Raw genomic sequence first — 16,960 nt, 5'->3', positions numbered from 1 at the left:
AAACTCAAAACAGACACTCCCTCCACTACCTTCAGCTCACCGGCACAGCCCTCCCCTCAAACACACTATTTCGCGGGGTTATTTTCCTTATACAATGTAATTGCAATCAGTTTATAAACCCTAGGCTGTAAACTGTAGGCCTACTCCTCGTTTGTCTATGCCGGCTGATTCAACCAGGCCAGCTGTTTAGGTGCAGGATGCACGGGATTCCTTGTGTTTAAACTTTATGAAAAACTTCACATATAAAAAAGAAATATAAAACAAAAACTGTAAAATGTTAGGTTATATAAAAAATAAAACATTAATAAATTATTTTATGATAAACATATTACTGTCTTAAGTTAACTCATTTATAGTTATAAACGCAAATAATAATTGTCATTATTATTATTAGGCCTATATTTAAGCTAGAAGATGGTTTTATCCAAAAAAGGAACAAAGCAATTCGCCAAATGTCAGTCATAATACAGGTTAGACAATAATAATACAGGCAGGGCAAAGATTATCACAAATAAACAAGATTTTGACGCATATCCAAGTGTGTGTGGGAGTGTGGAGCGCGCACTGCATGGCACGGAGGCGCGAGCGCGAACACTTGCATTTTCCTGTGGAAACAACTTAAAATACTCTATCATTTCTGGTCATACAGAAAATAATAATACATCATTCGCAACTACTTTTATTTGTGTAAACTCACAATAAGGAGATTCCCCCCTCTATATGAAGCGCTTTGAGTGTCCAGAAAAAGCGCTATATAAATGTGATGAATTATTATTATTATTATAATAACAAGAAAACGGTGTGCTTTTGTAAAATAAAATAAACAATCAGGCGCGCTTTCATGATCTCCGTGAACTGGAGCGCGTCTCAAAAATGAACTGAAACAAAATATAGACTAGCCTACCCAATAAAGCTTGAAATGTCCACTTTTAAAGAACCAATTCGAATCGAAAGCAAATACCGTCTGATTATGTAATCCATATGGATTTCTCTCAAGGTATACATTTTTTTTCCATATTAATTTGTGAATATTTTAAATGTTTAATAAAGGGGCAAGAAGTCATATACAAAAATAATAAAATACGTCAAAATTTATTTTTTTGCGCAGCATTTAGTGTATACAGTTCAAATTAAATTGGTGTTCAACTTTGCATTTTAAAAATACAACAACCGTTTATTTGAGATTATCCATTACAGGTTAAAAAATGAAAAACGAATGGACGCAATAGTACACGGACCAATGGGGAGCCTAATTTTAAAGCTTGTTTGATAGGCCTAATTTCAATGCGTTTAAATGAGAAACAAGCCAAAACCAAATTTGGCCGGTTTTTTGTGCATTCTCGCGGTTTTTGACGAGGTTTTGGGCTGGAAAACCTTGCTGGCATCTGGCAACCCTGCTCCGACGTTGGATCCGGAACCTTTTTTTATTGGATCCGGCACCTCCTGTGTCACTATGGCAAATTAATAACTACTGTTTGTGTAGTGTTCAATGTTGTTATCTGTCTTGTTAGTCTTTATTCCCCATTGAAGTTCCACAAAAATCTTGTGTTTGCAGTTTCGATGCGTTTTTGAGGTGAATTTTCAGGGTAAAGTGACTCGCACACCGGACGAGAAGCGCAGCGCCGCGTCTTTAAAATTCTAACACATTATTATCTACACACACCGGCAGCACCATTCGGCGTTGTTAATGTAAATACTGTTTGACTTCACCCTGTGCTGCATGCAATATATATTTAGTTTTACATTCATTTACAGAAATCAGTTGCTTGAATTAAAATTGCTGATGTTATCGGATTTTCAGTTGAGATTATCGTTATTTCGACATAATAACAGGGGTTTTTCCAGCATTTAAAGTGGTTTGGGAAAAAAAATCACGCGCTTGACAGGGCGCATAACGAGCAGAGAGAGAGCGCGTCCCGGCCGCGCGCGCGCACTCTCACGTCTTCAAACAACACGAGCGCTGTTTTGCTCTCTCTCGCGCGCGCGCATATTAATCAAAATCAATTGACACGATAGTAAAAGGTCGGAAGATCGCAGTTTCACGTGGAGCATTTGGAGATTTTTTCTCCTGAATTACCGCGGTGTGTGAATTGTGCAAAAAAAAAAAAAAAAACACGTTGCCTTATTATCTTCTCTAAAAAGCGTTCCGCCCATTCAGCTGACATAAACCACATTTCAATAACCGAAAAAACCTATCCAGTGATTAAATGTTTTCTGTATTGACGCAAATCGTGTCCTAAACTGCCGAGATAATCACACAAGCGTGCCGTGGCTGGACGTCCACTAATGACACGTCCGATAGGCCTACGCAAACGAATGACTCATTTTAACTATTTACTTTAATGAATAGTTAAAACAACTGACCTGTCCAACACTGAACTCACGAGACCTCTGAATCTGTGTATAAAAAATCGGTAGGCTAACCTAACCTAACTATAGATTAGTTAACATTTAGCTCGTAACAAACTGCACTTCTACAGCATTGTTAATGTCAATGTCAATATTTAGAGAGTCTGTATATATGGCCCACTATGTGTTGTTGTAGCCATTAAATAAGCGCATTTTGTTTAATTTTTGTAAAAATATTATAATGTTATTTTTTTACATGCTGATTATGAAAATTGAACAGCATTAGTAAGATGCGCCCCTCAGCACCTGCTTTAAAATTATCTGGCGCCGCCCCTGCTCGAGTTGTCCTAGACGCGACTCGGCGCTTCTCGTCCGTTGTGCGACCCCCTTGCTGCTTGTGAAAAGTTTTTTTTTTTTCGTTTTTTTTTTACATTTTGCACCCATGTAGTGCATGTTCTGAAATTAAAATAAACATTGCCCTGATACACACACATCGTTGTTAAGGTTTTTTTTTAGTCAGAGAACGAAGAGAGAGCTACGTAGTTTCTTTTTTTTTTTTTTTTTTTTTTTTTTCGTTTCCTCCAACCCCCGTTTTGAGTCGCCGGATCCACCCCCCCTCTACGCTCCGGGACCTCCCACTTTACAAATTAACCACTGATTGTGCCCCTATTTGAACTATTAGCCCCCATTGAGAAAACGTGAGAAAAAGGTGAATAAAGACTGAGAGTCAATGTTCAGAAATTATTAACTATTATTATGTTTTGAACTTTGTTGTATTGCTGTGTTTTCCGGTGTGTTCATTGTCAAACTCAAAAATTGTTTTATTTTTAATTATTAAAAAATGCCATTATTTTATATGAAAAAGTTAATAAATGTATTTTGTTGAGAACATATTTTAGTTTGTCTTGTATATTTTTTTGATTAGATCAGATAGCATTTTACCCCACCTATGGCTATGGGGGATGTTGTCACATTTCACTTTCATTCTTTCGGGGTATATCAAGAAAAAAGTATATACTGCATTAATAAAACAAAACCACATAATTGTTCTAGACATGTGGGAAATGAATGTGGGAAAAAATAAATACTCTGAACCCTAAGTAGATTTGCACAACTGAGAAAGTCAAAAAGCGTTAGGTTTTGTGCCCCGCTCTCCCCTAGCTACTGAAAATCTAAATGTGTAAATAAAACTTTACCTTAGCTCTGTAAAAACTTGACTTGCTTTTTAACTGTGTACAAAAGTCAACATATACTTGCGGTTGCGGTCTTCACCCCCCCTTGAACATTGGGGCCAAATACAGGAACTACGTCATGTGATAGGTCCTATGCAAATTTTTATTTTTGGACGAACTGTACCTTTAAGTCAAACAACAGACAAATCGAACACTGCGACGTCACGCTTGCGCAGTCGTGATTCTTCCTTTCGACGAAATTTCTCACTATGGCGCCTGTTGTAAGTTCGATCACACGGACCAAGTTAATAAAATAACAGATGTTTCCATTCATTTCCTTGTACACAAATCATTCGAAATTGCATATTAATCTCTATCGCTGTCAAAAAGTAACTTAAGTAATATCCCAATCCGTAAGACAATTGTTATATTATTGAATGAACCCCGTGACGTGAAGTCACATTCACAGGGAATAGTTGTGTTATTCTGATGATAATGACATGCCTGTCGTAGACACAAGACTGAAAGTGGACATTTTGTGCAATTAATTGCAGAGAAAGCAGCAGAGCTCTAAAGGTGGGAAGAAGAAGAAGAAGCAGGTCCTGAAGTTCACGCTGGACTGCACGCATCCCGTTGAAGATGGTATCATGGATGCTGCCAACTTTGTGAGTAACGTTAACGTTAGATCAAGTTCTTATGAAGCCTATTTGTGATTATTACTGTGGAAATGCCAGATTACCACCGGCTGTCTGAATTTGTCTCTTGTTTGCTTTTGTTTACAGGAGCAGTTCCTACAGGAGCGCATCAAAGTCAACGGGAAAGCAGGAAACCTGGGAGGTGGAGTTGTCACCATTGAGAGAAGCAAGAGCAAAATCATAGTTTCTTCTGAGGTGCCCTTCTCCAAAAGGTTTGTCTGTTTTGATACATCTCGACTTTATTTGTTTTGCCAATTTTTTTGCAGCAACTTACATTATATTCCAATGTATTTATCAACTTTGCAGGTACCTGAAATATCTCACAAAGAAATACCTAAAGAAGAACAATCTCAGAGACTGGTTGCGTGTTGTGGCTAACACCAAAGAAAGCTATGAGCTTCGATACTTCCAGATCAACCAGGATGAGGAAGAAGAGGAGGACGAGGATTAAATTCTTGCTGTTTTTTTTTGTTGTTGTTGTTTTTACATTTTAATAAATTCATATACAATATACTGAATTTTATCCTTTCAGATACACTTCTTTCAATGCTGTTTCATGCTAGATGGACACAGTATTTATCAAACCACAAATACCTTTAGGCCTGGTTTCACAGACACGGCTTAGACTAAGCCAGTAATAGTCCTTAGTTCAATTAGGACATTGAAGTAGCTTTTATAAACGTGCCTTAGAAGAAAAAAAAACATTACTGGTTTGCATCTTGAGATAAAACAATGGCACTGACGTTTTAAGATATGCCAGTACAATAAAACTGAAACTGGTTAACCACAATGAAACTGAAGTAGCAGCAGATATTTTCTCCAATATTGTGATATACAATCAAGTGTAAAAGAATATTGGGGCAGAAAAATGTAGGGCTGACATGGTTGTATGCATCAGCTGCTAATTGAATGCTGAGATGTGGACGTTGCACTCAAAAGTAGGGGCAGATGAACGTGGCCTTGCAGGGACAAAGTTAAATGGACTAAATGATTGGAAAAGCCCTGCATGTGTCACCAGAGAGAAGTCTGTCGTTCACTAGATGGTCCAGTTATAATATTTTGATTAAACATTGAGGTAAATAAAAAAAAAAGAAACGTGCACAACTGAATTGTTCATAAGATCTATAGCATGCATTATGGAAATATATAAGGTGAATTTTCATTTCATGTCAATCTTAAGAGAACACGAACAGCAAGCACACTGTTCTGCTAACTTGAGTAAAAACAAAACTACATAAAAGATCAGATCCATGGATAAAAAAAATACCGTGTAACAACATATACCAACTTACATGAACCTTTATTTAATATGAAGAAAACAAAATAACATTTTACAAATCAAAATAGGAGTTTAAATTCCAGTTCCTGGACATATACTGCTTAAACAAATGAACACATTTCTTGCAAGTACACAATTTAAAACTGTTGTTTTCATTGAACATAAAACATAAGCTTGTTGCTCGCCCACAAACTGGATGGACTCTTGTATGGACTTTCATACAGATTATGAAAGATAACAATGTGATCACAGTTTAAGCCCAGGTAAACACAAAGAAATGGCACAGTATTTAACATATTGCATTAAAAAATGCTCTGTAAAGACATTGTGGTCCCTGATGATGGGACAATCTACTCTTCTCAACATCAAGTTCATTATTTCCAAAACATGCTAACATCAACACGAGAACAGCGTTTCTGTAGTTTACATCACTAGCAAGGGCATGAACATTTATGACTTGCATTTAATAAAAAAAATCTCACAGCTGATGTCTCATTTGCATTGCAGGAGTTGAAAATACTTCCCTGATTAGATTAACAGAAGTATGCATCTTGAAAATGGAGGGGAAAAAAAAAATCTTACCGATTAGCTACTTGATTTGAAGAAAATGATGTTCTTATCTATGGTGATGAAACCATGGAGCTGGAAGTAATGCAAGTGATGTTTAAAAGGTGAAGTGCCCCATAACACTTGAGATGTCATAGGACTAACTGAACTTCCTCAGCCTGAATCATCTCACTTAAAAAGGCACAAGAATGGAGTGAGTTTGTCTTTAAGATAACATTAGTCCATTGATAGTCTGCATTAGAATGATTTAGCACCAGTTTTTGGAAGAGAGCAGACATGGATCTCACAGTAATTGTTACGGAAAAATAAACAACAAAACAATCTGTGATAAACTTCCATTAGGAATGTTTAAGTAAAGGGGATGGATCCAGTGGAATCCCGAGTGCTCGGAGCGGTTGCTGGTTTTATCGTGAAATTAAAACTGGCGTGTGACGCCACAATTACCATTCTGAAACACCCGAGCCTACACATATCAGTTAATGCAACTTATTCGATACTTTAATCCGACACGTGGATTGTCTTTCAAAAATGTAATTTGATGTCCCAAAAAAAAGAAGAAGAAAAATAAACAATCCCATCCCAACCAAATTGTGATTACCCAGGTGACCTAGTGAACAGAGGCATTCCATTTAAAAAAAGGCCCCCCGGAGAAAACAAGAATGGGGTCCAATCAGAGTGTTCGCGGGTTGTATTCGGGCAGCTTCTTGAGCTTTTCCTTCTCCTGCTCTGTGTCTTGTCGGGCAATAACCAGGGTGTGCGCATAGCCCATCACCACCTGAAATGAAAGTTTTCAGTTGCATACCTTTATATTACAGAGAACAGAATTGTGGGAGGATACGAGTCAGGTTTTTGCCAGCAGAATTCACCTGTTCTGAATACACTCCATCCAGAGTTTTGACCTCTTGAGCAGTGGTGGAGGACTTGGGTTTGTTGTCACCATAGCCCTTAAAATGCAAAATTTAAATATGAGAAATTTGAAAACCATTAACACTAGTTCAAAAGTTTAGGGGTGGTAAGATTTCTTAAATGTTTTTGAAAGAAGTCTCTTATGCTCACCAAGGCATTTATTTGTTAAAAAATACTGTAAAATAGTAATACATTATTACAAATTAAAAACTTTTAAAAATGTATTCCTATATGAATTTTCAACATCGTTACTTTAGTCTTCAGTGTCACATGATCCTAAATCAGAAATCATTCTAATATGCTGATTTGATGCTCAAAAAACATTTATTATGATCAATGTTGAAAACAGTTGTGCTTCTTAACATTTTGTAGAAACATTATAAATATCTTGAAACTTTACTGTCACTTTTGATTAATTTAATGCATCCATGCTGAATAAAAGTATTATTTAAAATACTGTATATATTTTACTGACCCCAAACTTTTGTGTAGATTTTTTTAAACAAGTCAAAGCCTTAAACAGAAGACAAACATACCAGCTCTCCAAATGTGGGCGATGGTCCCCAGCTAATGGTGCTATCATCAGCTGCAATGATAATACTGCTCTTCCTGAGAGGAATTATAGACATCTAATCAACATTCTGCAAACATTTCTAAATGTTTTATAAAGACATTTTCAGAATCCTTTGCCTTTACCTACCCACAGGCCAGACTGCGAATCTTCCATCCGCACAGGTCCTGCACAGCTTTGGGGTACATGGTGGACTCACGGGACGTATTTGTCACTCCCCAGAAAAATAGACCTCCTGAGGAAAGAGAAGCATTAACCACAAATACATTATGGGTATTCAATTGTGTCTTTTTCCTAGGGAGGAATTACATGCTTACCCGCTTCATTCAAAGCAAAGGAACACTGGTAGCCACAGTATATTTGACTTGCTCCACGGCCTGGGAAGTCAAAGAGCTTGACTAATCGCGGGACCATTTCGTCTTTCTGTTCGGCATGGCCTAGTCGTCCATATCCCCCAAATCCCCACGAGAAAACACGCTTTTGGGAATCCAACACCAGCTGCGTGACAGCAACAATATAATTCAGCCTTAATTCATCCATGACTGCTTTGCACCACAATCCACAAACTTGCTACTCACCGTGTGATTGCCACCACATGCTACATCCCGAGCCACGACGTTGGGCACAGGAAGCACTTGGCCATCCTTGGTCTTCTCAATGAAAATGGCCACCCGTCTAGGGATGAGCTCGCAGTCAAACTCAATGCGCTGGGCACGAGCAATGAACTTTCCATCTGAGTTATGCCCTTTTAGATACAGAACACAAAGTTGAAAAAGTCAAACCGATGCATTTGGTAAATGTTTTTCAGTTAAAGGTATAGTTTACCCAAAAACTAAAATTGTGTCATTTACTCACTCAAGTTGTTCCAAACCTGTACAAGTTTCTTTCTTCTGTTGAACACATAAGATGATATTTTAAAGAATGCTGGTAACCAGACAGTTGACGGCACCCATTGACTTCCATTGTATTTTTTTTTTCTACTATAGAGGTCAAAGGGTGCCGTCAACTGTCTTTAAAATATAATCTTATGTGTTCAACAGAAGAAAGCAACTCATACAAGTTTGGAACACGAGGGTGACTAAATGATGACAATTTTCATTTTTGGGTAAACTATCCCTTTAAATAAGCATCATTGGACTACATTGTTGCATACCAAGTTGGCCGTATTCAGGACAACCGAAAGAATAAAGGTTCCCCTTGCAGTCCACAATCATACTGAACTCCGCGCCACAGGCCACTTTGACTATCGGCTGCCCGTTGTACTGGATCTGTAGGTAAATAAATGCAGCTGTTTTGTAGAGCATTTAAAACACAATAAACATGTTCCAGTGAATCCCCATTAAGTAAATGAAACCAAGGGAGAGTCTTACTGTAGCAGGGCTGAGCACAGCATCTGTCTGATTGCCCTGACCTAGCTGACCCAGTTTGTTTTCTCCAAAGGTGTAGACAGTACCATTTTCTGTGAGACAAAGCATAAGAACAGCATAATGGAGTTACATTATCATTATAACAATGCAACAAATTATAATAACTGCAATTATATGACAAACACTTTGCATTTAGCAGATGGTTGCCTACCTGTTAAAGCCATGGTGTGGTTTCTACCACAAGCAGCAGCTACTATCACTTCCTCCCCCAGGCCCTCAACTAGTTTTGGAGCCTCCAATCGTTTAGTGTCTCCATGACCCAACTGCCCTTTATCATTACGACCTGAGAGGGACCAGGAACAGAAATTAGGAACAGGATTTCCGCATCTTTTGATGAATGAATTTATTTATTTTTTTAGTTGTTTTTGGGTACTGTTTTTTTTCTTTCATAAAGATTGCTGGATTTTTATTACACTGGATGTAACAGTTGTCACGCCGCACCACAACAAAGCGACCGTTGCCAGAAATAGACCAGTGCATCAGTTTACTGTTGGGAATTTGCAGGGTCGCATCGCTCCCTATAGTGTAGACAGCATCGCCGATTCTATTTATAATGGGTTCTATTTGCTTTTGTTGCGTCGCGCCACTCACATCAAGTGTAGATATGGTGTTAGTTTATTAGTGACAAATCAGAAACTGAATAAACAAACACTGGACAGTCTTCACTGTATAAATTCTAAATCTAATATAGATTATTCTGTATTAAAGCCTGAAGTTATTCAGTTAAGAGCAGGGAGTGATTTTCTCTTTGCCTTTTGTTCTTTGATTAACATTAATGACAGACAGCAGAGGGTTTATTAGGCTGCTGTCACTTTAAGAGCTGCTGAAACACTACTGTTGTGTGGACACTTACCCCAGCTCCAGAGTTTGCCCTCTGTGGTTATGATGAGACTGTGGGCAGCACAAGGGCCAGACACCACACAGCTAACCTCGACATCATTGAGACACCCATAGCGATGGGGACCCCACAGATTCTGCCCAAGGTTCCTATAAGCAGCTGGAAAAACACACACAGACACACATGAATACTCACTAACAAAAGTGAAGAGTATAAATGACTGCAACCCACACACTTCCTCTTTCTTATTTTAAGTGTTAAGTCAATAATATCAGCACCTGGCTGATTTATCTTAGGTTTTCTGTGTGAGATGTTGGTGGTTTATTAAAAAATGTACCTGTTGTGATGTTCAAAATATGACTTATCAGTTACGGCCAACTAAATCCGGTTTATCTCACACAGAGGTGTATATTCTCTGCAGTACTTTTCAGCCAACAAGAACTTCAAATAGTCTAATACAGTGGTTCCCAAACCTGTCCTGGCGACCCACCAACACTGCACTTTTTCTTTGTCTCCCTAATCAAACACACCTGTTTCAACTCATCAGCTCATTATCACATGGGTTAATGAGCTAATGAGTTGAATCAGGTGTGTTTGATTAGGGAGACAAAGAAAACGTGCAGTGTTGGTGGGTCGCCAGGACAGGTTTGGGAACCACTGGTCTAATACATTTAAAAAATAAAAAAAACATTTATTCAGCAAGGATGCATTAAATTGATCAAAAGTGAGAGTAAGGGCTGTTACAAAAAAATAAAACACTTCAAATAAATGCTGTTCTTTTGACATTTCTATTGAAAGTATGAGAAGAATGACGGCTTCCACAAAAATATTAAGCAGCATCTGTTTTCAACATTGATAATAAGAAATGTTTCTCGAGCACCAAATCAGCATATTAGAATGATTTCTGAAGGATCATGTGACTCTGAAGACTGGAGTAATAATGCTGAAAATATAAAACAAGTATTTTAAATTGTAACAATATTATTTCACAATATTGCTATTTTTTACCAACTTGAATACCAGTATCTATATTTTGTTGAGATCATAAATTAACTAGTTGTTATAAAGATCAAAACAGTGAAAATAAATATTTACTGATTTATAAAACGGCACTTTCATAGGCACAGGTCTTTGTCATCTATGCATGGCACTATCCAACACTTCATCTTAAATTGCCAATATGAGGATGTCAGAATTTTTTTTTCTTTAAATCTCTGTATACATCAAAAAGTGCTTAACTACATTTTCAAAAGAAAACAAAAGTGAAAAACAAGTGCAAATTAAATTCTGGTGTCACAATGACAGAATTAACAGATTAGCACAGATGACTCACTTGGGGAGCGACTTCCCTGAAACTATACTGTAACCCAAATATCTCTGGCTCATGCACGATCGTACCTTGCTGTTTTGGCACTTCTTTCCTGCCAATCAGGTCCCAGTTGGTGGCTCCAAAAACAAGCAGCTGACCTTTGACTTTGGGAACCTCAAGTTTCTGCACAACAGAAAAAGCAAGAAATCCATCAACAATCAATTAATACAGTTTTCAAACTGAGCTCTGAAGAACCACTGGGGGTTCTTGGGGGAACAGTTAAAATATATATATATGTAGTTTTCAAAGCTATCAAAGTAAATGAGTTAGTGTATTCTTTTAATTATTATTTTAAACGTTTATATATCTAACATTAAAAGTAAGGAAAAAAATACCGTTATGGTAACGCAAAGTAAACATTCTTCGGATAATATTTTAGTAATGCATTGTTTTGAGAACAATGACAACATAACTGTGCATCATTAACCTTGGAAAATTTCATTGAGGGGTAATAAGCCACCATACTTATTAAATATACAGCAGCTTTTTTAACGGTTCCATAACAAGATTGTCATATTTGGAGGTCCTTGGCAATACAAAGTTTGAAAATCTCTTTACTTTATCATATGCTAGTGAGTATGTATACATATAAAGTGCATTAGTATATATGCATACAGTAAATAGAAGCAATAAGTATGCAATTATATGTCCTTACAATCTTCTCCTTCACATCATCAGCCACAGTGACCGGCTGCAGACCCGCTTTAGCTGCTGGTTTGCCAGGTTTTTTTGTGTTTTCTTGTTCAAAGTCATCAAACTCATCATCACTGCTAAACTCCCTTTCCTTTTTCTTTCCACCTCCTCTTTTTCTCTTCAATCCACCGTTCCCAGACACATCGGTCTGCTTCTTGCGTGGCATAGTACAAAATCCTACAACAAAAACAAACACAAAAAAAAAGTAGTTGGGAAGCATTTTACTGGTCTGACTATAAATGGACGGAAAGAAGAATCAAACGAGCCGAAACCATCCGACTGAAGAAACAAATGTCAATATGATTTAAATCTCTTGCTGATCCAAATTCCCAATTATCTCACAGCGAAGGAATCCTTAAGAAAACACACACACATGCTTTTCGTATTAGTAATGTCAAGGCATGGTTTCTTGGTATATATGATCATATAAATATAAAGTGTTGTAAAAAGCAGCGGTCCTGTGGTATGCTAAGACACTAGCAGCGCTGTAACAAAAGAATCAGCAGCAACGCGTCTGTCTCACTCAGTCTCCATTTGTTTCTTTGTTATGTTTTATAACGCAGCCGCCGGTTAGCCAACTAGCACCGCTCTGCTTCAACCAGACTAGTAACGTTAACTAAACTATTCCCTTACCCACGTGTTATATCTGCCCCCGTCCCGTTAAAAAAGTCAAAATCATCAACGTATGTCCCATGGAAAGTGCATTTGAAAAACATAACGTTTACATATGTGTATGATGCAGACGTAGCCGTGTTAGCATGCTATACTGCATTTGCATCAGATGCCGCAATCATAAACATCGAGGATATTATAACTCACCTGAGTAAAACTTTCTCCCCTCTACTTTAAATACAAATATCTAAGTGGACGGAATATAGACGTGTTAAATCAAATGGCTTGGTCTGTTGTGCTGAAAGATGCGTTTATTATGCAAGTAGATTTCCTGATTCAGATGCTCTACTTATGTCTGTCCGTCTTCCTCGTTTTTTGATTGATTCGGAACAAAAGACTCGCGATCAAACCACGTGGGTTCAGCGCACACTCGGGGCTTTATATCGCACACATCTGTCTGGTGGAGATCGCTGATTTCCACTATAAAATCTCAAAGAGTTGTACATTTAACATGATTTTAAAGTCATTCGTGTAGAGGTAGCAGTACACAGAAAAGTTTCATTTACTTTACAAAATGTAAGTTTACCTGTGTTGCTTGGAATGAAAGCGTTGAGCTCAAGAGGTATTTTTCCTCTATTCTCTTCACTACGTTAATTTAGATTCAGATATACAATTAAAACACTCATGTAACTTTCATGGCAGTGAGCGTGTAGTCCACAAAACAAAAACACGAGTATGGGATGCAGCACGAACTACAAATTTGAGTCCGTTGATGAGACTATAGCGCCCTCTGCTGAGTTGGATGACATGCGGATCGTAAACAACCTCCTCCGTGGAGGACTTGAATGTCGACTACCGGTAATTTGAATCGGATTGTTGTTTTTGTGTCCTGAAATTATGAATCTATCCATTCTTCCAGCTACAACCTCTGTTATGCTTACATGTGCAAAGCGGTGTCCGTTTAAATGAAAAGAAAAGGGAATTCTGTAGACGCAGTGTACATGGTAAGTGTACGTCTGATCATTGATTGTGCCCCACATAAACAAATCACATATGACATAAAAATAATAGGTTGTGCAATTTTAATAGAATGTCATTTTTAATATAAACGTTTTTATTGGAGTCTAAAATCAACCCACAAGGCATTCACTGTTCTTGATCAGGTGCACACCCAGCTAACATAAAAAGGTCCCCAGAACGTCCCCTAAATGTAGTACCCCAGAGTGCAGTCTGGACGATGGGGCGGGGCGACAATTTTAGGCGGGGCGACACGTGTCGCTCCGCCCACCCCCAATTTAATTGGTTTATAATACCGCAATCTTATTGGGGTAAACGATTCAGGTCTGAGCATGCGCATTCCTTTATGTACGATTTTGTGAATGATTTGGCCGTATCAAAGAAATATTAAATGCTAACTTTAATCGTATCTTATTATCAGTTTACCATGGTAATTTTTGTTAATATCTATTGGCTAATACTTTATTATAATTGAGACACAGTATAGATTAAGTTATTGTTTAAAAACGAACGCTTGGTGACGTTACTTGTACTTCAGGGAGATGTTTTACATTAGATTAGTGCGTGATTCACTTGGCTTCTTCATATTCAGGATCGGTGGATCAGCACAAACTCGGGATTTTACGCAAATGATGATAATTGACTGTAATGTAAGCAGCTGATTTTAAATTTTAAAGCATGACCGTTTTTTGTTGTCATTTTTTTAACGAGATTGTCCAATGCTTGCATTATTTGGTACAAAGTGCAAATAAAATGTTTAATGGCAAACACGTTTCCTGGTTGATTACCTGTTCATACAAAATGATCGAGCTCGGGCCTATTGGTTCTGTAAAGCCCTATGTTATATTTTTTAAAGATTCATGTTTTCTAATAAGTGTCAACTGGTTATGTACGACTGTCTATCTGTGACTGTGACATCAGGTATATTAAAAATCCAATTGTTTATTCATCCACCATCGCATTGCGTGTTCATGTTCATGTATAGGCTACTTGATTAAAATGGTTACAAATATTAACACTCACATATAGGCTAGCTGCATAACCATAAAAAAACACACTGCTATAAATCTGTGCAATTATAATAGGCTGTAATAAAATAAATAAAACACCCAGCAGTGATATGAACATGCAGGCCAATTGCTTAAATACGCTCTTGAGCACATAGCCTACATTACAATATTTGCTATAGATCAACATAACATCTGTTTTAGTAAAAAAAACAAAAAACATTTTTTTTTTAAAATTTATTTTTACATTGCAGCGCTGCACGGATTTTATTCCCATTGTACGCACATAACCCAATGGCCAGGGCTTGCTATTTGGTAGCCTGTCTTATTTGTCACCGTGGTTTTGCTTTAAAATAAAATAAAACACACTTTCGGATTTATCCTTTGTTTTACTGAAATACAGGGAATTATCATAATTTGTGTAAAATCCCGAGTTTGTGTTTAATCACTGATCCTAATGGAAAAACGAAGAAGCATAAACGAATGATGTAAAATTAAGGAGCTCTGCATGACATGCGGAAAAATATTGTCTAAATCAGCCCACATAAAAATGATCTCTCCTTTGATCTGCCAGTAATTTCATGCAGTCATGCTCATTGCCCACCAAAAGTGGCACTGACTTATCTGCAGGGTAAATTAATATATAGTATAGCTATGCTAAATCTCAAACAGTGTATTATTTATCAGCAACATATTTTGTGATATCGCCAAGCCATAAAACTGCTCAATATTAAAGCTTACAATATGACTTTTTGTAAAGCTGCTTTGAAACGATGTGAATTGTGAATACATTTTGACAGTAACTTCATCTAACTTGATTCGTAAGTTCATCAAAACATTATCCAATTGATCGTTACTGAAATCGCAATGGTTATCACTTAATAGCCTATAGTACGGCCAGAGCACGGCCAAACAGCGTCACAGATAATTCATAAACTCGTACATAAAGGAATGCGCATGCTCGTGCCTCACGCGTCTATGCCAATAAAATCAGGTGTGGGCGGAGCGACACGTGTCGCCCCGCTCTGGCCCCACCTAAAAGTGTCGCCCCGCCCCATCGTCCAGACTGCACTGTGCTAACGTCCCCGTGTAGGGTCCGCTTGATGTCCCGCGGACCTTCGCAAAGACGTCCTCCGGACGTTCCAGGACCACCAACGGCCATTCGGGACGTTTATGGGACTTTCGCGTTTAGTCCCTTGAATATCATTTTATTTTATTTTACTTTTGGCTAACCAAAGAAAACAGACACGGTGTAAGGAACAAATTAAATTATTTATTTAAACAATGGTAATTGTGTTGTGCTATTTCCGTGTGTGTGTGTGTGTGTGTGTGTGTGTGTGTGTGTCTTCAAATGCGCTGGCAGCTGTGTGTGTGTGTGTGTGTGTCGGTCAGCTGTGGGGTTAATCCGATGGCAATTCTCCTCATTTGGCTACCTAAAACAACAAAATGAACATATTCAGTAGTGTTATGATTTTATATGTCTATATATCCATATATGAAATATAACGTTGTCTCATTTCAGCGTAACATATTAACGTTAGCTTCGTAGTGTTAGCATAGTGCTAACGGTTATCAGCAGTACATTGCGGACAACTTCAGCAAACGTTTTAAAATGTAATATTTTCATATAATTTAAAGATGGACAGTCGTTATGGTAACTAATGTATAATAATCTAAAAATTAAAAATACCTTTTAGACAGACGAAAGAGAAAACACAAGGCTGCGTCTGAGGAGAACCGTTAACTGTCACTACGCAGCTGAGCGTTGCCATGGATACAAGCCATAGACACCGCGTACCATAAGGAATGACGTCACTCGCTTAGGTGCATTTGAGCCTATTTTTTTTACAGTCTATGATTTGATCGTCACTTGCTTGTTTCTCCATTTTTTTTTGTTATTTGATCTGCATGTGCTATCAGTCTTAAGTGCAATAATTAGAAAAATATTTTTCCTAAAATAAATTATTTTTAATAAAACCAGTCACCTTCGCCTGACCAACAGTTTGACAGGTAAATGTTTAGGATACTTTTATTTGTCTTAACTGTGTTATTTTCCACTTTCTTTCCAGCAATTTTTCCATTCTTCACGTTTTCCTTGGCTGCATTCATCATTTGAAGTCGATGCATTCTTTTAGAGATTCAACCTCTTCATGCATGTGGAATAGCCTTTATAAATTGTAGCTCATATTCAATTGAATCAATTATCATGCATTACTTAAATGATGATTCCCATCATGATATGAGGTTAAATAGGCCTAACGTTAACTGCACTGAGTTAATTTTTAAGTACAATCAATTTCAACTTAAATTACATTAAACTGAAAAATTAGTTGAATCTTTTATAATTTATAAAAAAGTTGAAATTGCTTAACTTATTTTGACGAGTTAAAAATATGTAAAAAAAAAAAAATGTAAAAATATACTACAGTATGTCAACTTATTGATCTTGTATTATTAT

At 37.3% G+C, this 16,960-nt stretch overlaps 2 protein-coding genes across 3 annotated transcripts; one reads left to right on the top strand and one right to left on the bottom strand.

The window, feature by feature from the left end:
* The first annotated feature begins 3,736 nt into the window (after nt 1-3,736).
* On the top strand, nt 3,737-4,734 carry LOC130102130 (60S ribosomal protein L22-like). Its single transcript, XM_056268039.1, has 4 exons — nt 3,737-3,802; nt 4,076-4,186; nt 4,304-4,428; nt 4,523-4,734. Exons 1-4 carry the CDS (start codon nt 3,791-3,793, stop codon nt 4,665-4,667), a joined length of 393 nt encoding a protein of 130 aa, XP_056124014.1. The 5' UTR covers nt 3,737-3,790; the 3' UTR covers nt 4,668-4,734.
* Nucleotides 4,735-6,121: 1,387 nt separating this feature from the next.
* Nucleotides 6,122-13,218, bottom strand: rcc2 (regulator of chromosome condensation 2). Of its 2 annotated transcripts, none has more exons than XM_056268049.1 (13): nt 13,065-13,218; nt 11,829-12,043; nt 11,203-11,296; nt 9,820-9,963; nt 9,118-9,249; nt 8,910-8,998; nt 8,693-8,807; nt 8,118-8,284; nt 7,857-8,037; nt 7,669-7,774; nt 7,505-7,577; nt 6,929-7,006; nt 6,122-6,837 (listed from the first exon to the last, which is right to left on the bottom strand). In XM_056268049.1, the coding sequence occupies exons 2-13, from the start codon at nt 12,030-12,032 to the stop codon at nt 6,733-6,735; spliced, it is 1,488 nt and encodes a 495-aa protein (XP_056124024.1). In that variant the 5' UTR covers nt 12,033-12,043; nt 13,065-13,218; the 3' UTR covers nt 6,122-6,732. The 2 variants fall into 2 exon arrangements, with proteins under 2 accessions (XP_056124024.1, XP_056124023.1); XM_056268048.1 differs by lacking the exon at nt 13,065-13,218 and adding an exon at nt 12,686-12,858.
* Between the last annotated feature and the right edge of the window lie 3,742 nt (nt 13,219-16,960).

The sequence above is a fragment of the Rhinichthys klamathensis genome, unplaced genomic scaffold (assembly GCF_029890125.1).
Source record: "Rhinichthys klamathensis goyatoka isolate OS25496 unplaced genomic scaffold, OSU_Roscu_1.1 h1tg000269l_1, whole genome shotgun sequence".
Lineage (NCBI taxonomy): Eukaryota > Metazoa > Chordata > Actinopteri > Cypriniformes > Leuciscidae > Rhinichthys > Rhinichthys klamathensis.
Note: the sequence above shows the minus strand (reverse complement) of the source record. Positions and strands in the feature narration are given on the sequence as shown.

What these genes read in the sequence shown, in the direction of transcription:
- LOC130102130 (XM_056268039.1), top strand. An exon ending in TCATGGATGCTGCCAACTTT is followed by an intron (nt 4,187 to 4,303) that starts GTGAGTAACGTT and finishes TTTTGTTTACAG; the next exon opens with GAGCAGTTCCTACAGGAGCG. An exon ending in GAGGTGCCCTTCTCCAAAAG is followed by an intron (nt 4,429 to 4,522) that starts GTTTGTCTGTTT and finishes TCAACTTTGCAG; the next exon opens with GTACCTGAAATATCTCACAA.
- rcc2 (XM_056268049.1), bottom strand. Translation starts at nt 12,032, where the DNA reads ATGCCACGCAAGAAGCAGACCGATGTGTCTGGGAACGGTGGATTGAAG. An exon ending in TCCTGAATACGGCCAACTTG is followed by an intron (nt 8,285 to 8,692) that starts GTATGCAACAAT and finishes TGTATCTAAAAG; the next exon opens with GGCATAACTCAGATGGAAAG. An exon ending in ATGGAGTGTATTCAGAACAG is followed by an intron (nt 6,838 to 6,928) that starts GTGAATTCTGCT and finishes CTTTCATTTCAG; the next exon opens with GTGGTGATGGGCTATGCGCA.